This window comes from Myripristis murdjan, chromosome 13 (assembly GCF_902150065.1).
Source record: "Myripristis murdjan chromosome 13, fMyrMur1.1, whole genome shotgun sequence".
In the NCBI taxonomy this organism is placed as follows: Eukaryota; Metazoa; Chordata; class Actinopteri; order Holocentriformes; family Holocentridae; genus Myripristis; species Myripristis murdjan.
Window position 1 is genome coordinate 10,509,734 of NC_043992.1, and position 27,389 is coordinate 10,537,122.

The window sequence follows — 27,389 nt, forward strand, 5'->3', positions numbered from 1 at the left end:
AAGGAATCGTGGTATGAGAGGTTCTTTGTGGAATCAAAAGTGGTTCTCCTATTGCACCACTACGAAAAACTATTCTTGGTTCTGGTCAGCACTTTTATTTTTCCTTTAAGAAATGAGAAGTAACTGGGTCCATGTTCCTTTTCTTTCCTCTCTTCTATGAAGTTGAAGTTGCTGGTTCCCCAAGGAACTTTTTCTCATGGTTCTTTGAGGCCCCTTTGAACCATTTTGACAAATAGTTCTTTAAAGAACCATGGTCTGAAAGGCTTCATGTGAAACCAGAAACAGTTCTCCCATGTTATTCCTCGAAAGAACCATTCTAGGTTCCAGTTGTCACCGTCATTTGTCTGTGTGTACTACATTTAAATACTATGATGCTGCATGAATTTGTAATGTTCATAATCTTTTCAATTTTTAATACCAACTATTAAATATGGTCCCCACAACTTGGATGTTAATTTCATGAAGCACAGCGTGTTAATGTGAAATTATCACACAATTTAAAACAAGTCTTTCTCTGATGGAGATGGTGGGATCACAGAATTCAGTGGTAGAACAACTAGAGCAAATTCATCCTTTTTACTTGGCATATAAATAAATTTAACTGATGGAATAGTCATATAACTTGATTTAATATAGTCGATTGTATTTGCTGACACACTGTGCTTTGTACTCATTCAGTGACGAGGTTGATATGTCTCATGACCCTTTATTGCCATTTAAGATGGATTTCTTCCTTTTTTAAAATAACCTGATGAAAGTCGTTGTTGATAATGAAGCCCTTTGCAAGTGTGAAAGACTCTCAGAGTAGAAATGCAAAGACGATAGAAACAATCAAAAGAAAGCACAAAATACTATATGAGAGATCATTCACCAAACATTTCCCATCAGGTCTCAAAATTATATTTTAATTGCCAAAGTTTGAGATACTGGTAGAAAGTGAAAGTGTTGCATGTTTGGTTTGAAATAATGGCACGGGATGTGTGGAGATATGCTCTTTTGCTTTCATAAAAATGCCACTTATGGATTCAAAAGGACCATCCTTAGAAACTGGGCTGATGTGTCCAGTTGATGTGTTTTTAATACAGTTTCCCTTTCTCCTCCAATCACACACACAATAAATTAGGTTTTAATTATCCAGTGTAAAGTTAATTTAGTATGACTACTTGCAGTTAAGTTAAGGAGTCAGTTGAAAATACCTAGGACTAAGATTCTGACAACATTTTAGATTTTAGATCATACAATCATACAATTTCATTACAGATATCTAAGAATAACATTGTACGAAGGCATAATACTAACATTTTAATGGTCATAATTACAGTTTTCTAGAATTAACACTCTGACTAGTCATAAATGGACTATCTAATTATCTATTAATAGCATCTGACTCATAAAAATGGCACTGAAAACCCTCCTGCCTCTGTTGTTTATCATGAGCTCGGTAGCATCTTCCATCAGTTCACACCAGTCGCTGGTTCTGTTTGGGAAACCCCAGTCCAGAGTGGAAAACTGTCTGCAGGTCTTGATGGAGAGCTGCAGGACGTCAGCTCACTTTGAATTAGTTCTCCCTCATGTGTGATGAAGCATGGTGAGTCGGGACCCTCACTGTTTTCTCAGAGCTCCAGGTTAACTGATCTCTAGTGAATATATTGTGTATGTAAGCGGGGCTGAAGTGTACCAGCTCTGAAGACCAAAAGAGTTTAACTAGCCTTTTAAAAGGTTTGATTTCAACACTGCCCTCAACAATTTCAGTACTTACAGTGTTGTCGTTCAACTCTTGCATTTGGGAATTATCTTCATAGGTTTGTTGATGTGTCATTAAACTATAAAAGTCAGAAATAGTCATTAGGATTGATCCATTGTAAGAGAATGAGGCCTCTTGGCTAGTACCAATGCTGTCATTTGACTTGAGGCACTGGTGGTTAAATTTAGAGAGTTACCAAAAACATTCGGGAGGAAAGACCCGGCCAACTTCTTAAAGTGTCAAACCAGTGTTTTTGACTCAATTAAAATGCCTTCGCTGAAACAACAAACCGCCAGTCTTCCATTAATTGGCCACAGAGGATTTAGGGGCAGATCTAATCTGACCGCGCAGCTTTATCCTTCCATATTAAGGAGACTTTCCTCTTTGACATAATTCAAAACAACATTACAACAACACATCACGTAAAGCAGAAATAATGGAAAAGATCAAAACAACTAAAAAAAAAAAAAAAAAAATAGTATCCCCCAGGGCTGTTGTTTCCTTGAAGACAGGGCCACTTCCCTGCTGAATCACTTCTAAACTCCTGTACCGTTCTGCTCTGGATTCCTGGGCTGCAAACACAGTTAACCTGTAAACATTCAGCACTAAAATTGTCAGACGTCTACATCAAATTCTGGCACTATGTGAATGTAAGATGTTATCCTACAGCCTTACATGGTTAAGATGTTGCTCAATGGGTCAAAGTAATCAAAATCAAGCATTCAGCAGTGGATCGGCTGGTACAGATGCTGACATGATCGATTCTCTCTGGTAAGCTTGATCAAAAGTGGCCAATAAAGAGTAAACTTTAGTTATGTACTAAATGACACTAAAGACACCTTAACCCACAGGAAAATCGATTCCAAAGTGTTTGGAGGAGTGCACAAGGATGCTAAACATCTTTCTAAATTACAAAAAGGACTGGCCCAATCATTTCAAAGAGCTCAAAACAGATGCGACAAATTAATACCAAATATTCAGTTATTGCAACGTGCAAGGCATCCATCAACACGTGGCGTCTAGAACAAGCCCATGCTAATGTTTTCATGCTTGTGCAATGTGTTGGAGGTTAGCCATTAGCTATAATACTGTGAGGAGGAGGAGGTGGGGGGGCCAGGCAGGCAGAAATCTCCACCTTTGTCAGCCAATTAAGGCCCTGCATCGGCCAGAAGGAGAGAAAATGACCAATCGGTGATTAGAACAAGGCAGTGGGGGGAGCGGCAGGGAGAGGCGAGCACGGGGCTGACACTGGATCCAGCTAATAAGAAACCGGCATCAGTCTCCGCCATTTTGACTGTAAAATCAGGAGGCCCAGAGCTATAGGGGCTAGAGAGGGAGAGAAGTGTGTGAGTGTGTGTTTTTGGGGTGGGTGCTGGGAGGCAGGGGGGTTAACCAGACACCCCCCTACCCATACACACACACATACACACCCTCCTTCTAGGCCGTAGCCAATTAGACAAGAAAATGTTTTGCCAGGGAAAGAAAAGCCCAGACTCCCACCACTGTAAATCAGACCCTGCCCTGACACTCCGCTCAGGTCTCAGTGCTGCTACTCCCGCACGTTAAACCACAGCACTGACAGCACAGACACTTCAAACAACATCCAACCCACTTTCCTCTCACCGTGCAACTCTGAGGATCCACCACGTTTTGAGGCATGAAAATCACCGAGGTGTCAGAGGAAGGTGGAAACGGAGCATTTCCACTGCATCGGCTCATCGGGAGAAGGATCCTGTGTCAGAATTGGGTGCAAAATGCAACGGGCAGCAAAAGCAGGTTCACAAGTTCACGTGCAACATTGGATTTTCACTCTGATGTGGCTGCAGCACAGCTAAATGCAAATCCATCAGGGCTGCCCAATCCACAAAATAAACTCGTCTCATCCTGGTGCCCTAAAGCAAGATAATGACCTGAATTTCAGCTCTTGTGGATGAGCTCCACAGCAGCTTTAAATGATGAAATGAAGCCATTGAAGTTCCACAGCCGAGCATTTATAGTATGCAGTATTAGACTGTAAAAAAGTTTTCCAGTTTAAATAAAAGCTGTGATTGAAATATCCACTGCAAAGAGCTGATAGCTAGTTGTTCTGCAGAATCATCTCCAATTAAATAAATAAATGAATAAAATAAATAATTTTAAAAAAAAAGATCCTCACATATTTATGTAGTTCTTCGCTTGATTGTGAAATTAAATATTAATTTCTTCTATGGATATGAGCCATCAAAAGGTAAACACCAGCTTTTTAGAGCAACATAGAGCAATTTGGAGGACAGGCTGATGTCTTGATGCATAAACATAAAGAAAAAAAATCTATTAGAGAATGTGAGAGAGGATGTGAGACAGATGTAATCCCATTTACACTGACCTCATCCTAATTTGCATTTGCATTAATGGAGTTAAACACAAAACAATGATGTAAATTACTGTAATAAGAAGTAGGCCTGACCCCCTGATAGAAGATGAGCTCTTTCCAGTATTACATAAATAAACAAAATAAATAAATTGGTGTTTTTTCCTGGAAATACGGTTGATTTGAGTGTACATGGGTGGTTGTTTGCACTCCGGAGGTGACAGCGTTCCTCTGTTGCTTTACTCGCGAGCAGGTCTGCAGCTCTGGCGTTGGACGGACTGCAACTTAAACCTCCTCCTGCTGAAACCACGTGACGGTGGGAGTGTGTGGAGGTTCAATATCCTTCCATAAACTCAGCTCAATTCTATAAAAAAAAAAATCTAACATTTTATAGCTCCATATAGTGGTGCTGGTCTGGCACGGTGGGTAAAGCCTGACGCTCCCTCGGTGGAAAGGAGCCTTTAAAGGAGCGCAGAGGTCAAGCATCCAGCGCGGAGGCTGCAGGGGCCAGGCGGGAGGTAAGCCACGCCAAGAACCACAAAACTATTATTCTAAAAAGCACTGGTCGCATAAGAAAAATATTTATCTGATCAAAAACCGAAACAGGAAAAAAGCTGTTTGGTTTCAGTAGGCTACAGGAAGGTGAAATGTTTCCACATCACCTTTTCAGGCTTTGGCCTTGGTCATCTGCATGGCGCCAACTTCAGAGCAAATAAAATATAGTTTTGAGGCACTTTAGACGGTAATTAAAATGGTTATTATCAGGTAAATGTATTTGTATTTGCTTTGCATGAGCAGAAACATTCCTCGACTTCATTTTTGCAGTGCCCACATTAATCTGTGACTTATACAAATGCTGCTTGTAAACTTTAAAGACTGTGTAGGTTTTATTCATTGCATCCACACAAATAAAGTGTGACTGCGCTAATTCACACTGATGAAAAAGCCTAATGGCATTAAATAGAAAAATTTATGCACTCACTTAACTATGTTTTTTTTTCGAGTTTCTGAGTTGTTGATAGAGAACATTATAAGTCTAAATCATCTGTCCAGTGCACAGTGCGTTATGTCACATCTGCAGGCTCCTAGGCCTATTTCAATAATCAGCTGTAATTCATAGCCTCCACCGAAACACAACGAAAGCACTGAAAACGAATTTCCGATTTCTGATTTATTGGCTCACAATGGGACAAAATAAAATGATTTTACCGACAGAGTCTAATTTAGCCGATATGGAAATCTGTCAGCCGCAGCCTATATTTAATAGTTTGAAACTGGAGCGTTATACTACAGAGCCTCGGCTGCCAGCTCTACTTTTCAACAGTTGGAGAAAATCGCTGTTGTTGGATAACAGGATGTCTTTCAGTAAATGCTATCGGGCTGCTTAGAAAACTTAGTGGAGCAGAGCTGGAAACACAAAGTGAAATGACAAACGGTGGCCGTTCATTCGGTCATGTCACCAACAGATATAAGTCATACTGGCACTTGAAATATGTTCTCCAGCTTTATGCTTCATTTACTCCAAAACCACAGCCATATTTCACCTGGAAATGCACCATGGGTTTCATGTCAGTCATCCAACACTGAGGCTGTCTACGAAATGATGACTTGGAGCATGATTATTATTGCTGGAGGCATGAAGAAAGGTTTTTATACGGTAGAGCAGAAAAAGTGGTGCTGTCATGGCAGCACCCTTTCCGGAAGATGCCCAGGACGCTCAAATTACCACACAGATTCCTTATGGTGCCATGAAGATGCAGTTAAAAATGCATGAAATGATCCACATTACATTTTAGGAACTTTTTACGAAACCCTCAGATTTATTCGTTTTTTTTTTTTTTTTTTTTTTTTTAACTATAGGCTAAATAACTAATCAGCACGTTATTTAATTCACTACAGTTGCATATAGATTCTACATCACAATCCAAACCCAGCAAGATCAGAACACAAAGGATCCTCCTCTGCTGCTGACTGAGGTAAACCCAGAAAAAGGGCTTTCTTTGATTAAAGTAGTGTTTCCCCAACCCATGAGGCCGCTCTAATTCTCTGAAATCGAAAAGCTAGTACAGAATAAATAACCCAGCATTATTTCTTTTAGAGGCTCTTAAATACTGTTGGTCTCTCAGCATTTCTTGCATGCTCAATTGGTTCCTGCAGCGCCATAAAGGTCTGACTTCAAGAAGTTTTTTTTTTTTTTTCCCCCTCATTGGTTCTTAAGAGGTCCTGGCATGGTATGGCCTTGGTGCCAATAATAATTGCCAATAATAATTTTAATAATAGTACTAATAATGTTAGATATTTCTGCAAATAGTGTACATTATTGGTGTGATAGATTATTTGTTGAGATAATTTACTTGTAATGTGTGCCTGTTACTCTTAAGGAATAGATTATTCTTATACGGTAGGCCTAAAATGTTTCTTGATTATTGTCCATGTAGCCTTCATTTTTTTTAATTTTTAAATTGCATTATTATTTAAGTAGATTGCTTATTGATGCGTGCAATTTTTGAGGTAGATCATGCGGGATATTGTTGCTGCTGTGGGCGGACTAGGCCTATTTGCTGAGGTTGAGTGGCAAGATTATTTTTGAGACAGATTCCTGCGGGTAGTTTTTTTTTTTTTTTTTCTTGGATGTATCCAGTTTGACTCCCAGGCAGCAGGCTGAGCCGGGGCCGCTCAGGTCAGGTGGATGGAGAGCTCCCTGAGGTCTGCAGTCCCACCCTCTGACCTGAGACGGCTCACCTCTCAGCGCACAGGCAGGCACACACACTGTCTCCTGAAATATAATATGGGAATTTCTTGCGGGTTGCACACACACTAGCCCTATCACACCTAGAGTGTGTGTGAGTCAGGCGGATGGAACAAATAACCCCTATGATTGGGGGGGGGGGGGGGGGGGGGGGGGTGTCGCGGGGGTAAGTGGTGACTGGATGATGTGGAGGAGACACCGAGGCTCAGGAGGAGCACAGTCTGTCTGGGAGGCGCTTCCCCTCGGCTGCAGCGTCAGGACCACGCCGGTGAGAGAGAGAGAGAGAGAGAGAGAGAGAGAGAGAGAGAGAGAGAGAGAGAGAGAGGGGAGGAGGAGGAGGGGGGCAAATCTTTCACCCCGCTGTTGCATGCGTGTGTGTGTGTGTGTGTGTGTGTGTGTGTGTGTGTGTGTGTGTGTGTGTGTGATTCCAAGAAAATATCCCAATGACTCTCCCCAGAGCTCAGAGCGCACTGCACAGGCGCAGAGCGCAGCTCCAGCTGGTGGACGGCTGAAAGGCACTAGGGCAGCCGACCGACACTTCTTACCGGAGAGCCGCGGCTGTGTGACACTGGAACCCGTGAAAACAGCTCTAACCAGCAGCCAGGCTGTTAGCACCTGCAAGGCCTCTGGGAGGAAAACACCCGCTGTTTAAACGGCGAAGACAGAGACAAGCGCTGCAGAGGGGATGGATTTAAGCAGATGATAGCTGACTGCATGAGGTACAGTTAAGCTAGCCCCACGTCTCCACTGCTGATTAGCTGCACTGCAAATTGATTATCTGCCGATTATCTGCTTGCTTGTAAACAACGCTGTTTATTTAAGGAGAGTGCATTAATAGGATTAGTGGCTCGCAGTAGTGAGGGATGTTGGAGCGGAGGTGAGGACGGTGTCAGGGAGCAGAAGCAGGCAGCTCTGTCAGCTGTGGGCAGCATCCAGGAGGAGAGACCGGAGAGCCACACACCGGGGCCGGCCGGCTTCAGCCCGGCACCCTCAGCCCGCTGCCCCGAGAGAGAGAGAGCAGGCTGCAGCAGGGGGTCACAGAAATCCCATAAGAAGACCAATAAAACAGGCAGCAGCCTATCTCTGTGTTTTCACACAAAAATTGATCATTTGGAATTGATAATATATTTTTGTTTCTTTATTAATGTTATATCATAATGTCATCATCTAATCTCATAATGTAACAAAACAGCCCTCACGGTAAAGGTGGGCCTGTGCATGTAAACTCTCATTAGCTACTACTAGTGTGTCTATTATTATTATTATTATTATTATTATTATTATTATTATTATTATTACATACCATTTACTTATTATTATCATTATTATTATTATTATGTAGGCTAACTAGTGTGAAATTGATTTACTCTATCAGCACTGAAAGTTGCTACCAGCCTTTTAGTAAACTGCAGGAATTTATTATCTTATATTTACCTTAATATATTAGGGTAAAAATTAAATTTTCACAGTGGCTAGCTTTATTTATTTATTTTTTCCTAAATTCTCCCTTTCCCCCAGTAGACCTATAGCGGACTGAGTGCGGATGTTGGTGTTTTAAGGCTCTGTGTGTTTCACTCATGTGTTGAGCTGCAGTGATGGAGGGTCGCTGTCTGGATTCATGCTGGAGTCACTCTGAGAGCTTTTGCTCCCTAATCTTCATGTTACCTTGTGGAAGGGGAAACTAATGTCGTAAGGGAAAATCCAAGAGGCGTCAGTTTATGGCTCTTCCCGAATGTGATTTTTTTTTTTTTTTCTAATTATTGTGGATTTTGAGGTCAGTTGTGTGGCAGCTTGTGCACAATCTCGGTGGCGGATTTGCAGTGAAAATGGTTTCAAACTTTGTTTTCAGAAGTTTGCAAGAGATTTTTTTAAATTATTATTTTTTTTAATTTAGTGACTTAATATTGGATGTTATTGGTTATTATTTATTTTAGCATCAAGAGGCTCCTCCAGCCTACTGATGCTCAACGCGCAGAGGGTTGCAGGCCTTCATGCGTCAGAGATGCAGACACAAAATGGCCGCCAGATTGCAATTTATTGCAGCTGTCTCAATAACATGCATGACATCCTCCGCAGCCGACAGGGAGACAACATAGGCCTAAATATGTGTATACAAACACAGACACACACACACACACACACACACACACACACACACACTAGATATTGGGTCATTTGTCATTTCAAAGTCCCATAGCCAAGCCAACTTTTTGCAGACCTTAATTTCTTGATTGGATTTAATTATTGTGGTCTGCAATAAAATCTTACAGTGAGTGTCTGTTAGATCATGCGGTTCTATTTGAAAAGGGCCTTCACACACACAGAGATCTAAAAACAACGGGGAATATTCTCCCACACCTTCCCAGACTTTTTCTCCGGTTCCAAACCTTTTAGAGACCTGGAAAGGATTCATTTTCCGTACTTGTTAACTGTGTTACATTTTCATGCTGACTAGGGCATCGGTTTTCCTTGAGGTGCATTCGTAACGCATCATACACAGATTATAAATCCATCAGAAGCAGCTACAGCACTTTTTTTTTTCTTACAAAACCATCCCCAGACAAACAGCAGAAAACTAGGCCTCCGTTCAGTTTAATAACACATCATTAACTACACAGCTCCTCCATAAATTATTCAACTGCCTGAAGATTTTGCACATGTTTGCATGCTCTGATTCTAATAATTACCATGCACTTCTGTTTTAATTTACTGATTTGTTGTTTTTTTTCCCCCCATTGGGACGTGCATGGCTGTGCAGAGGAATATCTGCCATGCGGGGTTGTAGCAGATTGGAGTGACAGAGATAGACGCAGGGTGCTCGCTCGCCGTGCTTCAGTTAAACAGGGCAAGTGAAAGGCCCGGATTCACACTGTAAAAAAGCACTGTGGCTGTTTCCCTGTCAGCCCTTATCTTTATTAGCTTTCGCAAATGTCTCAGTCAGTTTACACTGGGTGCCGCCTCTCCCCTTTCATGGCTAAGAGTGGCCACTCTTTCTGTTTACAGGCCCACATCCAGTGAGTAACCCTCAGGAATGAACAACGGAGAGGATTTTTGGGGCTGGGAGAAGGCAGCAACAGGTTTTTGCAGGGTGATTCCAGCAAGGGTTTCATTTCAAGCTTCTTTTTTTTTTTTTAGAGGTGGAGGCAGACTCTGGATCAAACCCTGAGCAGCAAATCACTCTGACATGCTACGGGTATATTGGAAGGCTAAAAACAACTCCTTCACTTGATACACGAGATTGAAACAAAAGATACGCATTTATTGATGTGAGAAAAGTGGGAAGTTATAGCAGCAAGCATGGTGCGAGTGTGAAATACAGTAAAGCCTAGCTAAAAATGGAATTAATACAATCAAAAATATTAAAAGAAGACAGTCTAATATCTTGAGAGTCTTTAAATTCCATGTGATATAAAAGGTATGTCAAACAGTAAGACGAAACCTTTTTTTTCAAGAGGGAAAGGAGCGTTGAAGCCAACCACAAAACATGCACCCAAATTTGGAGCGTGAGGTGAAATGGAGAGCATTTAAGGCAGAAATAAAAAGGGGAAAGGCGATTCTTCCTTCTGCTAATATCTGAGGGGAGCTGAGAGGAGTCTCTCCCCTGCTGCAAAAAAAAAAAAAAAAAACGAAAAACCCACACCTATGCTTCCCGGCCTTGTGGATGGAATTGTAGAAAGTGAGAAAACAGGCTCTAAGCTCTGGAGCTCGATCAGAGCCTCGAAGGCATCAGGCACATGTAAAAAAAAAAAAAAAAAAAAAAAAAAAGAGGGAGAAAGAGCAGATTTCAGTGCAGGACGAGACAGAGAAACGGACAGCAAGGTCAGGAAGTTGCATTCGATTAAACACCTTTGACTACAATCTGTTGCATCGCTGTGGGCAGCGATTTGGAGGAAAACAGGAAGGAGAAGCATGAATATCCCCCCACCCCCACCTTCAATACACACATGCTTATTTCTGCCTCAAAACACGTATACTGTAATTTTTACTCGCTGGGCGTAGTTAGAGGAACAGTTGAGTTTTACTGAGGCGCAGTTTGTGGTTGGCTTTCGGTCTTCAGAGCAAACTGGACAACTTCCCCTTTAAAAGAGTGACGCTTTCCCTCTACTTCTCTGAAAAAAGGCATTTTGAGAATTAGTCCGCCATGTTTCATGTTTTGATTCTTTTTTTATCCTTCAGGATCAGGGATATGGAGAGATACAATAATAACCACAATTCTCCTCCTGCAATATCCGTGCGTAAATTAGGCTTCAACTACAGCTATAACCTGCCGGTGTGGTTTGCTGAATTTATTGAAATGAAAAGCATGACACCTGTAGACAAAGAGAAACAGTATGAGGCCGGCAGCGGTGGAAAGAGTGCTAGGAATTGCTGCTCAAGTAGAAGAGAAGTAGAAGCACTAGTGTACAAATCTACTGAAGTAAAATTAAAATTAACTTATTTAAAATGTGCTTATAGAGTAAAAGTTACTTTTTAGAAACAGTAACTGTTTGTTAGATGCAATGTGAAGGACTATAAAAAAAAAAAAAAAAGAGTACAATGGTCAGACTGGATTCTTTTAACTGGAAATTTGGAAATGACAAATGAGTATATCAGTAACAAAGTGGACGGAAACACGATTTGTCAATTCATGATGGTCCAGTTTGGTGCTTACAGAGAGAAATTTGTCCTCTGTGATGGACATGCAATAAGTCAGCAAATATATATTGAAGAAAAAGCAAAATTTCTGACTTCTCAAGTGCACTAAAAAGCCACTGGGTTACAGAAGCATGAGAAAACGTAATGGGTTTCTGTCACTCCTGTGCGCCTGTGCCGTCTGGTGCTCAGGATGTGACTGTGAGGGGTCGACCGACTTGTCTGCTGACACCACGCGGGAGAAAGACGCCGCCGCTCTCTGGATCAGATCAGTCGTGTTTTAACACAGCAAATTAAAACAGCAGCAATCCGCTCATGACCAGAGTTTTACAACCAGAATGAATACCAAAAAAAATGCCGCTTGTGGATCCGTGCAACGTTTGCCTCGGTGCATGATGGGAAGCCAAAGTGGCTGACCTCATGGAAGAGACACTGTTTAACCTTGTTACTTGAAGTGGGCCCGCTGTGATGCTCGGAGGATAAATATTTAATCAAACTACCCTTCGGGACAAATGGATGCAGACCCTGGAATTCAAGTTGAGGCCTGAAAGTCGGCACGAGTGATTAAGCGATACTGCCTCTTATTATTTATACCTCTTATTATTTATATAGGTATGATAGATTAGGGAGGAATCATCTGAATGCTGTCCATCGGAGCAGGAAAAGAGGCAGAGAAGGAGTGTGTGCGCTTCTCAAGTGTGCTAACAGAACATTTCAATGCAATTTTCCTTGACATTCAAATTTTATTCACCTCATCACATTTTAAAAAGGAGCCCTTTGTCATGTTTCAGATATCTCAGACGAATGAGCAGCTAACAGAGATACACCTTTGCATGGCGTTGCTTGACTTTGTGTGATTTTTCTTTATTGTATTTTATTTTATTTTAGCATAGAAACTGGTGACTCGGCCCCTTATTCAATAAAACCCAGTGGCCTGATTTCCACTAAAGAGAAAATTGTGCTTCTTCTTGATGTGGCTGAGAATTTGCTTCATTTGCCTCTTTGCTTATATACAAATGAAAAATGACTTTGCTGGAATTTTATATTCAATAGTTCAGTTTATTCTTTGTGATTATCCCCATTCGCTGACGCCTCAGCCACCGCTGGTGCACATTTGACATTCAAAATAAATTATTTGGCCATTAACAAAAGTCGAGCACGAGAGTCCATAGCTAAAAAATGAAGTGGCTTGCAGCAGAGAATGTCATCTATAATAGCACATACCTTTAACACACATTTCCAGAGGCGGTCAGTTTTTAATCCTAATCAATCCAGCAGAGATACTAGAAGAGGGATTATATACACTGGAATTAAACATTTGATATTTATGTTCCCTTTTACATTTTAAAGCCTATTGAATAGGTGTGAGGTGATGGCTAATATCAACATTTTACATTTACATTACCCACATTTAGGATGTGATGTAACTGGCTTGTGTGTGCACCCATGTAGAAAATGAGTGGGAAAAAGGCGCTAGGGCTTTTAGCAATGTGGCTTTAATTATCAGGTGTGTTTTCGATTTGTCATTATTGCTAAAGAGGAGGAAAATGTGTTGACTTGTGTGATAGAAATGAGTTGATCGTTTGTATTTGTAAAGTGCTGCAATTGGCATGTTTTAGAATGTTATTTTCAAGCTTTAAAATGAAAGGTGATACAGCTAAAAAGGCTGAAGACAGTTTCGGCACGCTAGTCTTTCATGATTCTCCTTCATTTCGACATGAATGTGACACCGTGTTTCTCAGGCACATATATGTGTTTCACAAAAAAATATTATTTTTATTATTTAGATATAGAAAAAAGGAGGAGGACCTGTGCTCTAAGCTTTCTTTAGAAACAAAGCAGCACGTCTACAAGAGTTTTTTTTCCCCTTTTGTTTCCTTTTTTAAACAAGCACTTGCATGCATTTCCTAAAATATCTGCACACACCAAGAGGAGGTCTTGTAAATTATGGTCGCTTCATTTAAGCTTCTGGTAATTTCTGCAAAAACCAGAATCAGTTGAATGGCTGTGTAAAATAAATCTAGAGTCATTTTTTCTTGGTGAAATTGGTATGAAGACATGTGAGAGTTTCATAGTTGACACAGACTCTGGTGGCTAACAGGACCTTCCACACAGCGGAAATGAACCGAGTAGACACATATATATATATCAGGCTGTATATCATACGAAGGCTGCATTCTCCAGTTTAGGTTATACACAATAGGATGATAAACACAGCATCTGTTATTAACATGGGATTTTATTGGATACTTAACATTCTTGTGGCTAAAACGTATCCTATGCCAGGCCTGACGTGGACCAGAGCAGGCAGAGGATGGATTATGCAAGAACCGCTGTTGTGATAACAAAAATAAGCAGTGAACGGTGTTTCTTTTTTATTTTATTTTTTTGGTGATGTTGCCGCTTTTACAGCTATTAAGTCACAGGCCTGACAGCTTCTTCTAATCCTGTAGAGATGCTGCAGGAGAAGGCTTCAGCTGTGACAGATGACGCTATGACCCGGGTCCAGCCAGGCGGGGAGGCCGAGCTCGTTCCAGATCCATCACGGCTGGGCCTGTCCACAACTTCCGGCGTTCCTAGCGGCAACGAGCCCGACCAGGTAGCCCGCGGGGAGCCTTCCCTTAAATTTCTACATGGTTTTCTAATGCTTCCTGCGTTTGTTTGTTGTGGTACTTTGAGGTTTTGAGGTTGTAGTTTGTTGCATCAAGGATTTCCCTGGTAGTTAGGTGCTTTGCTGAAATGGATGTGAGTGCTGAACCGGATTTTTTTCCCAAATCCTCAGGAAAAACATGACTTAACCATGCCCTCTCTTAACTGTATATTTCTCAGTTTAAGAGACTGTCCTACTAAAGCCTTAAAGTTTAAAATTTACTCATTGCATTCTCCTCAACACTATGTTTTTAATTCAGTATGATTGTATCTTCATGATAAAAAACTAACTGGGTCAAAGAGAATAAATAGAGGACAGTTACACATAGCCATGCTACTGCTGCTCAACAGTAAATATTACCAGAGATCAGTGAAACTCAATTAACAAAACTGCATTTTTAAATCTGCCCTTTAAAACTGATAAATTGTCAGGCAGCACTTCACTGTTGTGGTATACAGGAGTTTTACATTTTAACTCTTTCATTTCTTTTTCTTTTTCTTTTTTTTGGGTCATAATCTGGCTGTGGGGTTAAAGGAGTTTGGTTTGTGCGGAGGGTGACAGCACTTTGCTCTCTTTTCGCAGAACATTGAGAATATTAAAGTTGTTCTGCATGAGAGGGAGTTATGGAAGAAGTTCCATGAGGCCGGCACAGAGATGATCATCACTAAAGCAGGCAGGTTGGTGGACACACTGCAACATCAGAAGAACTGTTCAAAACCTTCACAATTACACAGGCAAATGTATCAGAGATGATCTCTTGTTTATATGTTAATACCTGAATAATTTTAATTATGGGTCAAACCACCATAAACAATTTGGGTATGTTGATAAGCATTAACACCAGGTCTTAGTTGTTGTTGTTGTTGTTGTTTTTTTTTTTAAATAAGAGTTTTAGTAATGGCTTTTCTCACCTCTAAATGTAACTTTAATAATGAGCCACAAAGTATTTCAAATTATGTCAGAGATCCCTTGAATATTTTTTTTTTAACTTGAAACTTACTTGAATACTTGAAACTTTTATTCGAATACTTACTATAATTTTGAGATTCACTTCCAACAAATAGTCAAACAATACCAGCGTATTAATGAAGCCTTTCATTTAATTCAAGTTCTCCAAAAAAACAATTTGGAACATATTATGTTTCTTTTTTTTTTTTTTTTTTGAACATATGTTATGTTAAAGGCTTCTCATCTGCTACAGTGCAAAAATGTAAAGTTTGTGGAACATTACAGCAACGGGGTATTAAAGTGATGGATTCAACACGCAACATGAATATCATGCCTTTCAGTGACCAGTTGTTTGGACAGCTAATAGTAACATATAGCAGTTAACTTTGTCTCTCAGTGAGAGACGAAAAGTTCCTGCACCAGTGAATACATAATTGAAAACACAAATGACTGCTCTGCTCGTTGGATTTAATGCGACCTGAGGATTAGATAGCGAGGCCTTTGGACATTAACCAGAGAATGAGTAGACTCTCAAATCGACCTCCGCCTCTCATTCCTCATGGGGCGTTTTTTTTTCTTCCAGTAAAAAATGTAAAAGGTCACCACATTTTTTCTTTAATGCCGTATAACCATAAGAGATGGGCTTTCCCTTGTCCGGCTGATAAAGTGGGCTCTGAATCCTTAAAGCCCTTTGAAGGGCTGAGCAGTGGTTTAGCTGTGCAGCTGTGCTGGAAAACCTGTCTGGGCTTACCTAGAGTCAGACTGCAGCGAGGCACTGCTTCAGCCCGGCCATAGAGAAACTGTCTCCATCACTTTTGAGCAACAACTCTAAAAATGAATCCTCACAAAATGATATCAAGACAGTATGAATTATTCAAAGATGTTATGAATAGTGCATGGAGTAGACATTTGGCCATGTTGAATTCTGCTGTAGGAAAAAGCACACTGTTTTAGATCAGCATAACACTGCAGTTGAACAATTTGTGATGTTGTTTGGGAGCACTTTCTTTGGATAGTCTCGTATAGACATTCAACAACATGTCCATTGATATTTAAGTTAAATATCAAGAAGAGTTCAGTTGAATATCAATAAACCAGAAATTATGTCTCAGCAACATGTCTGTAGGTCATTATTGATCCCACCAGAGCTCCGGGCGAGGCACGCCCACCTTTGCTGTGATTGGTCATTAAATGTGTTGGTTGGTTTCCCGTTTGCTAAAACAGGCTTGACATCAGCACTCACCCAGCCATAACCCTAACCCTAACCCTGTGGGTGTATCTTGCCCAGAACTCTGGTAGGGTTCATAATAAAGCAAGTGGCTTACAGCTATAATCTCAACTTAGCCAACAGGTTTGTGCAGCACATACACACAGAACAGAATGTCAGTAAGTCAGTATATAGTTGAATTATAATTTATGGCTGTTAACAGTGACCTCTTGCTGATATTTTATGATATTTTATATATCAGTTGACATTCTGTTGAATGTTTATAGGGGACTAGCCAAAGACAGTGTGACCAAAGCTTTGGAGTAAAAGCTTAATGTGTTTCCAGTTAAACACTGATGTTGCACCATTTGAGAGCAGAGACATCACAAAGTGCTTCACAGAGGAAATTAATATACAGACAGACATAAGACACAATAAAAACAGAAATGAATAGAAATTACAAAAATTACTCAAAGGCAAGTCTAAACAAATCCTGGGATCTTAGATCAGATCCAGGGGGAGAAAGTCCCAGAGTTTAGGAGCCACAGCCTCAAAAGCTCGGCCTCCTTTGGTCTTAAGTCTGGATGAAGGAGCCCTGATCAGAGGAGCTCAAAGACCTGCTGGTGACAAAGGACTGCAGCACATCTCTGATGTAGGCAGGTGCCTGGCTATGCAGAGCTCTACAAGTCACATGAACTTTGAATTGGATTCTGAATCTGATGAAGAGCCAGTGGAGAGCGATCAGGATCAGAGTCTCATGCGATCTCTTGGAGGACCCGGTCAAAAGTTTAGCTGCAGCATTTTGGACCACCTGTAATCAATCCAGGGCCATTTTGCTGAGGCAGGTGAGAAGGGAGTTACAGCAGTCAAGACGGGATGATATAAAACCATGAATTAACATTTCCATCTCTGCTTGAGAGGGTGAACAATCAAATGGAGAAATCTGGATGATCTGGGTTGGGCTTTTCTTGAGCGCTCTGAATCTTTGTGAAGTGTTGGTTTGTACTTAAGAGACTTTGAAAAGCCAAATCTGTGAAAGTCACGTGACTCTGACAAACTTGTGACACCAATTCAGGACAACAGAGACATTTAAGAAACAAATGCAGATTATAAACCAGGAAATAAATGCCAAATTATTTAATGAAAATGCTTTTTCATGTCAACAAATTGCAAACAAATACAGCTAAAATTCAAAGCGCAAATACAGCAACCTTTTTTGATTGTGAATGTTTGTCATTTGTTAATGATGATAGTAATATTTAGGCATATGACATTTAAATACAAAAATATTTTTCAAACAACAAAGCAATAAAGGAAATTGTGTTCTAGTTTAAGAATGGTTAAAGTATCTTGGAAGAAACAAAAGTCCGCTCCATGTAATGGCTTGTTGATTTAGACTGAAGAACCGAACATTGCTGTACTCAAGTAAGATGATATAAACTGTGTTTGAGTCTCATGCTATTGTAAAACCAAAGACAATACACAAAATAACGTCAGAATTACCATTATTTATTTCAAGGGAATTTTAGGACATCCATCATTTGACATCAGTAAGACTGGTACTGCCAACTTACTGGAGCTGTTTTCCCTGGAGATACAATGGAGTATAGCAGATATGTCAGCAAATTAGTCAAAAATAGTATTGGCCCAACAACTGAGCCTTGAGGCACACATTAAAGCAATGCAAGAGAAAAAAAAACAACTGAAAAATTTCTGCTTGACAAGTACGAGAACCAGTCTGTGCCAGTGCACGAGCGCGGGCTGGCAGCCTGACAGACGCCCATAGACGTAGTTCAGGACTCACCAAGACTGAAATCTGAGAGAGACACTGGCAAAAGGGCAGATACAGGCTAAAGAAAAAGACAACGAACTGGAAGAGGAATATATTTCATAATAACCATAGAGATATGAACCATAGAGAGTTCATATCAGCAAGACTCTCGACTCCTCTTGCTCAACTCTAGATATATAAGTTGCTATAGAAGTTCATGGGGAGAAATAAATCTGGTGTAAAATGGCAGCAAGCCTGCATCAATCAACAAAAATGTGCAATTACAAAGTAAGAGAAAACATCTCATACAAAATTCCTCACTAGTGTTAACCTTGTAATAATATCACCTCAAAAAACACTTGCCCTGTAAATGTAGACTATAACGTCTGTAGCATGGAGCAAAAAATGACAGATGCTTCTTCTGTAATTAAAGAGAACTGTTCTAAGAATGGTTTGAAATGAGAGAATTGGCTCTTAAGGGCTTTTCATACTGCACTTAGTCTGGGGCTACGACAGCTTTCACACAATTCTGGTGCATACCAAAGTGGGCTAACCCCGACTTTAGCCTAGGGCTTGATGCTGCTGCTCCAGAGCAGGGTTAGCCCCAAGTTTGCAGGGCTGCCTGCTATGCCTAAGATACTCCATTTGGTTTGCAGGGTAAGTGTTAACCCTGGGTTAATAAGTACTATTGTGAATCGAGGCTTGCCCAGGGCTTAGATAGTCCTAAGGAACCCATGTGAAAAGAGTGATTTGTGATGTCCATTTGTCCATATGATGTGAACAGCTTCCCAACAGGATGGTAGGCAGACCAGTTGTGCGGCCTTCATTGCTTTAGTTTGGAGACTCGAACTTGTGGTCTTGTAGTCTGACCTAAGCTTAAGTAACGGAATAAGTCGGGGAAGAAGTTATTCAAGGTACCTCTTGAAAAGATTCATTTTAAGAGTAGGGTAGATGATAGGCCTGGGCTGGTTTCCTGATCATTTGGAATAATAAGGTCAAAGATCATTCCACTACTGGACAGCCAGATGGAAAAAGAGTGGATACTGAGTAGAGCGATGACCAAGAGAAACAGGGACGGCTCATGAGTCTGGAGGTATGAGGTGTAGGACTCATACCGTGGACTCAGGGTTTTGAATTCAACTCAAGCAACCACAGCCAGAATTGGTGAAAGTGCAGGAGGGGAGTGACACTGAGGACCTCATTCATTCTCAACATCAAATCATTTCAAAATGTTTATCACTTTGAACATCAAATGATAAATTGCCTGTGAAGTTAAAGTGCAGACAGTCCACATTACTTTTTGTTTCAGAATACTTTCGGCCAATGTCTGGAAGCCGCTAAAATTCTGCTGCTCCCTTATTGAGGGTGCCAAAATTATTTGGACAGAAAGATTAATCTAAAAACTTTTAGCATGACATCAAAAGTCCTAACATTCAGACTTCTGACAGACTGTGACTCATAAGCACCAGCAAATTCTTGATAATTAATGAGGTGTTCGTCATGCTTAATATACAACCTCATAGACTATCTGTATATCCCTATAAGAACTCAACCGTGAACAATGTGACTCTCCTCAAGTTATTAGCAAACAGTCCAACAATGGATTAAATACAGAGAAACAGCATTGTGCACAGCTGAACTCTTACAGATCATTTTTAATTCAAATATTGTAGCATTACCAGGTATAATTATTACAGTATTATTATTACCAGGTGTATTTATTATCATTTTAATTTAAGCAAATACTTTTGGCATGCTCAAATGTGTGAACTACATTAAATTGCTTTTTTAGTCTGATAATTTGATATAACTAAAATTAAACTCAAATTTAATTTCATTTGTGATTCAAACAATATAAATACATCATCAGAAACATCAAAACATCTTTACTTCACTGGGTCCCGTCAAATACTTTTGGAAGCGACTGCATGCATGACCATACCAATGATTATGAATTTTTGGCCTGTTTGCTGCAATTTACCCACAGAAATTGCAGCAAACACCACATAGCAAACCATTTTGTATATCATGCCTGGGCACTAAAGATTTCACAACATATCATCAAAATCCCTACATCTAGAATTTTGAATTTAATGTTCTTATAATATAATATCTTACAATGTTGTGCTTCTGTAGCTAACAAAGTTATCGCCATCCATAAACCAGAAAACTAATAATTTATTGTGTAAAGCAAACGATTCTCCGGGAACTATTTTCTGGCAGGGAGACCATATCACTCCACCCAATTTAAAGTAATCAAAACACAACAGTGCTGCTGCTTTTAGGAAAACTAATGCGGACGACTTTATTACGGTGATAGAATACTGGTATGAAGAAAGTTTGAAGTCTTTGAAAGTTCATTTTCTTATCGTAGTGGCATAAATGGAAACCAACAGCTGGATAAAAGGGAGGAAAAATGATATTGGCGTTCTAAAATACGACTTCTTGCTTTAGTAAGATATGAGCAGAAACATGTGTAGATATTAGACTAAACATGCAAAATCACCGGCATGGTCCATTTAACCCTTAAGGTGTGAAGAAGGCAGAGCATAAGGCGCAGAGCTCGCTGCAGGTTATCACCCACAGGATCCAACATTTGCACACCAGTCCAGTCCATTCAGTCAACTCCCATGGAGCACCTAGCAGAGCCTGGAAGACTTGTTATTGTGAATGTCATTGTCCAGGCCATAATCCCTCCCTCTTCAAAGCACCCAGCACTGCTCTTCCCTCACTCTCCCTCTTTGTACACAGCCCGTCAGCGGAGCGGCAGCGGGGTGATAAGAGGAGTCCGGCGCCCACAACAGGCAGTGTCTAGTGGGTTGTAGCGCTTCATCATCCCCCCCCAACCCTCCTTTTGATCTCCCCGCAGTGCTGGAGATTCCCAGAGAGGGAATGGATCACTGGAGGGCCTAAGCATGTGGGACTGTTAAGAGAAACAGCTGGCTGGGCACAGAAACACACACACACCCTGACACTGATATCATACACACAGTCCCGGACTTCCATTTCTCATGCTCCCCTTAAACTCACACACTTAGTCACACCACTGTATATGTCTGCTCGTCTGTCTTTGAAATCACTTGTCCAGAGCTTTAACTAATTCCTTTATATAGACGTAGTCAGTATTTCTCTATCTATCTATCTATCTATCTATCTATCTATCTATCTATCTATCTATCTATCTATCTATCTATCTATCGCAAGGTGCACTTAAGCAGAAAGCATAATACCACAGAACTTGAACAGCAGTCATTGCTCTGTTTGCTGTAGTCATTTAGCCAGAACAGAATAAAGCAATAATTCTACTTTTTTGTTATCATGTAAATGATCTTGAATGTTACAAACTGTTGTAGTTTAGTTCAGCTTAAGCAGGACAAAAGGTGTTTGTTAACAGTGAACAGCTAGCATATCATGGTTACTGTACACACAAAAGTGGCTGCCGTTCTGAGCATGCCGCTATATTGATTTGAATGGGAAAGGCCGTTTCTCTCCGTTCACGTTCTGTGGATAGTACAGTGCATCAGAAGATAACAGATGGCAGCACAATGACAGGATAAGATGAGCATGACTAGGTCACTAAAGGATTTCAATTAGTACTTTTCATTGCGCTGTCGCTGGTGGCAGAAAATGATGGAACAGCATCCCGTTACAATTCAGCGAGTAAGGGAAGGGTTGCGTGTCATTTCCAATCTGAATCCAGCCCATTTCCTCTTATCACCCCAAACACTAAACACTTGCTCATCCAGTCTTGGCAGCAGCAAAAATATACCAGGGCTCTAAATCTGTAACTTAGAATAACAATCATGGCTCAGGTCTTCATAGTGAGATATTTCAATGATTCATTCATGGAGTCAGGTGGACTGCTATTTTAAGTGCACATGGGATTCTGGGACCCAGCTAAGTAAATATTCCTGTAGAACTAAGACCAATTTTGGCTCATCAATTTCCATTTGTGCTTAACATTACTGCACATCTGTGCCGGCTGGCTGGGCAAACAGAATCATTTCCATGGTTATAATGAAAAGATAGCAGTTCCAGGTCACTGTACTGGGTAGCTGTAGCCTTTTTTTATACAAATGTGAGGGCCACATGTGTTGACACAGGCCTCCATCTGGTCCGGCTGGATGGTGCGATTGGAGCCAGGGATGAGCAGAGGTCTGTTTTGAATGTTCCTGCAAGATTAACCCGTCTCTCAGTGAGGATGATACCGGGACTGATCTCTCCTACTGATTGGATTTGAAGCCTGGGAGAGAGATTTAAATTACCTGCCCTCAATCCCCCTCCTCTCTCTGTCTTACGTGAGGGAGTATTTACAGTAACATGATCAGATGGTGTCAGGCACTATGAGCCTTTGAAGAGGGACGTTTGCACCAATCAGAGAAGCAAGTCTGAGCCAAGGGGGTTTGACGCTGCACCATCCGTCCACTGAGCATGCAAGGCTTTCGTGAGTTTGTGCGTCCTCCGCTGTTTGAATGTGTTGCCATGGGCAGCACCCAACAGATAAACTGCAGACGCTGTTGACCCGTGTCCCTGGAGCAATGACGGTTCAGCTGTCTAAACTGTTGTCCGATCTGGGGTGCCATTAAAAAGCACTTAGGGCTTTATAAGGGGTGCAGAACCCTTTGCAACTTTTGGTTTGGCACAGATGGGATGAAAAAGTTTTTGGTTTCCCAGAAGAGGTCACGAAAGGTAGCTCCATTCATATGTTTTATGGCCTTGTCTGCTATATTAGCATATTCTGTCTTTCATTCCACAGGCACTTTTATAGATGAAAGATACAGTGTGTTCCCACACTTTTTTATGGAGCCTCAGACTCAAAACTATCCAAAGATTTTAGGGATGCACGATATTGACATTTTTTTTTTTTTTTTTTTTTTTTTGCCAGTATACGATATGCCAATATTTTCCAACTCTTTTGGCTGATACCAATACTGATATAAGCACACATTATTCCACCTAATTGCTGCAGTGGAATTCACATTTTATTGATGCACAATGCTTTTCAAAATGTACTAATTCACTGAGCAAAATAAGAAAACTACTTCACCTTAGTAAAATGTGTCATATTTATTTTTATATAGCATAGCACTGGCAAAAAAGTAAAATTCATCCTGCTGAAACTGTCTTGGATTACTCTGTCCCTGAGACAGTCCTTACAACACAAACAACCTTGGCAGATTTGATTATTTAAAAAATCGACAAGCCATATCGACAGAAATTTTCATTTCAGGTCGATACCGATTTTTCATTTTAAAGCTGATATCAACTGATACCACTGATGTCTGATATTGGCGTGCATCCCTAGAAGATTTCAGTCCTCCCCCAAATACATGCCTATGGGGAGACAAATTAATTCCACATCTAAAAAAGTGAGATTTTGTCAGTCAGGACAATATTGAGAAAATAATAGGTAATACGGATTTGGCTGGTGGATCTTATGCTGCCATGTGCTCACGAGGGTCAGCTGTGCATAAGTAGGTTTCATCCACTTCATGTTTAGGTGAAGGTCATTGCAAATAGACCATGGGTTTCTAAGAATGCCTCTTCTCACCCTCCTTGTCTCAGCCTCCTGATCTCTTCAGGACCTTGCTCATCTCAATCCTTTAAGGACATCACTGAACTGCTGTCAGTGCGCTAATCGGATCTTCATCTGCACTATCCGTGACGATACTACACTCACCCTGACCAGAACTCATCTCAGTGACCCACATGATTATCCTCTCCTAACAGGATGCTCAGTGCACAAAGCACAAAGTACAGACTTTGGATGACAGCAGATTTTCCAAAGTCTCTGAAATTAGTTGAGTATGAAATCGGTTTGTTGATAATGAAATGCAAAACGTGGAGAACATCATTCTCAAAGCTCCTTAATCATACTGATTTCATTTTGATAAAAAAGCCAAAAGATCTCAAGGTGTAAGCAATGTATATAGGTTGGACGTCTAAACTTGTGTTTGCGATTTATAAGAAGATTAGGCTAATTGATCTAAAAGACTCAACAAGGAACAGGCGGCTCGCTACAAGACAAAGCCAATGGAGATGGACTGATCTGTGTTGCTTTGGTCAGTTCTCATGGGAACATGCCATGTTCCTCAAGCATGTGGTAAAAGCCATGATCAGTTCTAAATGTAAAACTTTTCTCTGCACCCTCTTCAACAGGAGGATGTTTCCTAGCTACAAGGTCAAAGTGACAGGGATGAACCCCAAAACCAAGTACATCCTCCTTACAGACATTGTCCCAGCTGATGACCACCGCTACAAGTTCTGTGATAACAAGTGGTAAGTTGGCAAAGGCTTGGTTGATGGTGCCTTGAGAATCTTTTGCCTCTTATATTGTCCCTATGGCTTTATAAAAGTAATTGTGTTCATGAGAAATCTTGTCTATCAAGGCTACAAAGGCTACGGAGATGTAGAACTAAACTTGATGACTTTTGCGTTAGGACTTGAGGACTAGAGACTACACCTGTTTGAAGCGCTGTAAAACCTTTTTCCATTTACAGTTAACTGGGGTCTTTCATGTTCTGTGCCCTCACACACAGCCATATTTAGAGGATTGAGAACTTTTGCATGTGTCAATGAGTAACCAGAATTCAAGGCTGAATTTTCAGTGCTGTTCTCTTGGGGAAACATTCAGACCGCATTGTGCAGTTTTGGTTGTCACTCTAAAGAAATGTACTGAGTTTGAACTTGAACAGAATAAGCGCTAAAATGAGGAGCAATAAAGGTATTTAAATCTGATGTCAGTGGGGCATTAGGGTCTGCAAAAACACCAACAGGTTGCACGGTCTTACAGCTAATATTGGCATCCACAGCAGTCTGATAACCATTGTACAACCAAATATGCCTGTTTGCAATATATTTAGAGAAAAACATAGGTGTAGTTATTTCATTTATATAACTGTTACAGATAGATTCCCAAAAGCGTGTAAGCAAAACACTTACAAATAAAATGTTAAATGCTCAGAAGCGTATAAAGCATTTAAAAAATGTGCCAGGTTTCTTTAATCCCTGTGAATTTACTGCATGGAATTCTTGGAATGTGTTTCATCATTCATCTACATTATGTGTTATGCTTGGTTTTAAATAAACCAGGGCTGGAGGTCTGTGTTTAGCGTGACCAGAAAATTCTTATACATTCTTCTTTTTCCCTATTTGTTAATTTAACAAGAATATCCATAGTTTGCCAGGGGAGACAGCACATGGCTTAGAACCTCAACAATGGTACACAAATGCCTAAATATTTGAAGCCTCTAACCACAATTAAAAAAAATTGTCCTTTTTAAGATTACTTAGGCGCATCTTTAGATACAGAATGACAAGAAATAAATAAGAGACAGAGACGGAATTACATGCAACACAGGTCATGATTCAGACCCTGGTCTACATTGCGAGCTGCACACCATATCTTACTGAGCTACAAGCCACCTTCTCCTTGGTGTGTATTTTCTGAATGCACCAGTAATTGCACTGACTGGGGAAATCTGCACACTTACTGTGTTTTGCATCCATCTCCCCTACTTGTATTTAGCCATAGAACAGAGAGATGGAGTGTTGTTCCTCGCACTTTGCACTTCAGTAATGCCTAGATTAATGCCGTCCACCCACAACAGATGTACACAGTATGCAGCAGGCTGAGATATTTTTAATTACAATGTTTTCATAAAATGACAGCATGTCATGGAGCATGGCAGGAGCACAGTTCCTTACTAATGGACCCTGACAAGATGCTTGTTCAAAAAAAAAAAAAAAAAAAGGCTGGCTTGTGCTCAGTATCCTCCGGTTGATCTTCTATCTGAGGTGATGACACTGCAGTCTCTCAGCTACTTTTACAACATAAAGTGCTGGCACTGCCGTACTTGTATCTACGGGTAGACAAAAAAAATAACAAAATGTTTTGCCAGGAAAAGCTCAATCGAACGCATATGCTCCAGAAAGTAGTCATTTTGTAGCCATTTGTTTTTGATCTTGTGGGATGGCCTGGAATTTCAGCCTTTGCCAGTGTGGGTTCTGGTGTTCTTCAGCGACACCTTGAAGAAGCATAATTAGTAATGATGTTACAGCAGAGGCAACCGCTTTCCAGTCTATGGGAGCCGTTGCAATGAGGGCTGAGATCAGTAGTGCTCTAAGCCATTATATGGTTAAATTGTGGTGAGAGACTAAGCTCATGTTGTGACAGGAATGGACGATAGCGTTAGTGGTCCACAGATGAACAGAGCCATATTCCCTGAGAAATGGATGCCACCAGCTCAACACGGCAGCTGCAACATGAGATGTGGTCCCTCCTTCTCTCCATATAACTTTGTTCCTGCATACCTCTCAATCTGTTTTCAGGATGGTGGCAGGCAAAGCAGAGCCAGCCATGCCAGGAAGGCTCTATGTGCACCCAGATTCCCCCGCTACAGGAGCTCACTGGATGAGGCAGCTGGTATCGTTTCAAAAGCTTAAGCTTACAAACAACCACTTGGACCCTTTTGGGCATGTGAGTACCTTCTTGCAGGGCTGCAGTCAAGACCTTCTTAGTCAAATCCAACACCAGGTGCAGAGTCAAAACAAAGCCCAGTCAAGCCCTTTTCAAGACCAAGAGCAAAACAGGCAGCAAATACTCACCATGTCTTTCCAGATATAAACATAGCAATGAAAAGATTTTTTTTAAAGGAAGAACAGAGATTTAGATCGACAAATCATCTATATAGTGTACATGCACTGTACCTGCAATAACTAGGCTAATCAATGCATAGGAATTGGTGAATCAGTATATTTCTGGCTCATTGCAGACACATGTTTCTACAGGTGAAATCCCTTTAAAATGGTTACAGCACTGGGGAGAAAATAAACTAAATAATACATTAAAATGGTGTAACATGTCAAAAAATGGCTTCAGAACTTGAGTAGAACAGTCTTCCCATGCTCAGGCCTACATTTACTATGTATGCATAACTATGGACACAGCAACAAATGGACCACATATACAATATCCTTGGATGTTACATGCATATGTTACTAAACTGAAGAAACAACACAAATTAAATACAATTGTTAATAACTGATAATGACATATCCTCTATCCTAAAATTATCAGTTGACAGTGTGGAAACAGACAAGCTTTGCGATCAGATAACTCACATCTGTTGTACTTTGGCCTTATAACGCCTGACTAATGGTTGAACACCACTAACAAACAAGTAAATAAGTGGGAGAAAACAACCGACAGCTTGTCATCTTTAGTTCCTCATCATGTCATCAGTGGAATCAGCAGGACCAGTGATTAAAAGTTTGATGATGCGAATGTCAACTTTAGCTTGCGAGATGAGAAGGTGAAGTTGAACTAAGTGCAAAGT

At 40.7% G+C, this 27,389-nt stretch overlaps 1 protein-coding gene across 1 annotated transcript in view; it reads left to right on the top strand.

Annotated features, from left to right (window-relative positions):
- Positions 1-7,319: 7,319 nt before the first annotated feature.
- Positions 7,320-27,389, top strand: part of tbx4 (T-box transcription factor 4) — a 30,791-nt gene continuing 10,721 nt past the window's right edge. Inside the window, exons 1-5 of the mRNA XM_030066971.1 lie at positions 7,320-7,562; positions 13,929-14,074; positions 14,708-14,802; positions 24,211-24,330; positions 26,383-26,530. Of these exons, the coding sequence (XP_029922831.1) occupies positions 13,931-14,074; positions 14,708-14,802; positions 24,211-24,330; positions 26,383-26,530 (507 nt within the window). The 5' untranslated portion in view covers positions 7,320-7,562; positions 13,929-13,930. The remainder of the gene's footprint in view (positions 7,563-13,928; positions 14,075-14,707; positions 14,803-24,210; positions 24,331-26,382; positions 26,531-27,389) is intronic.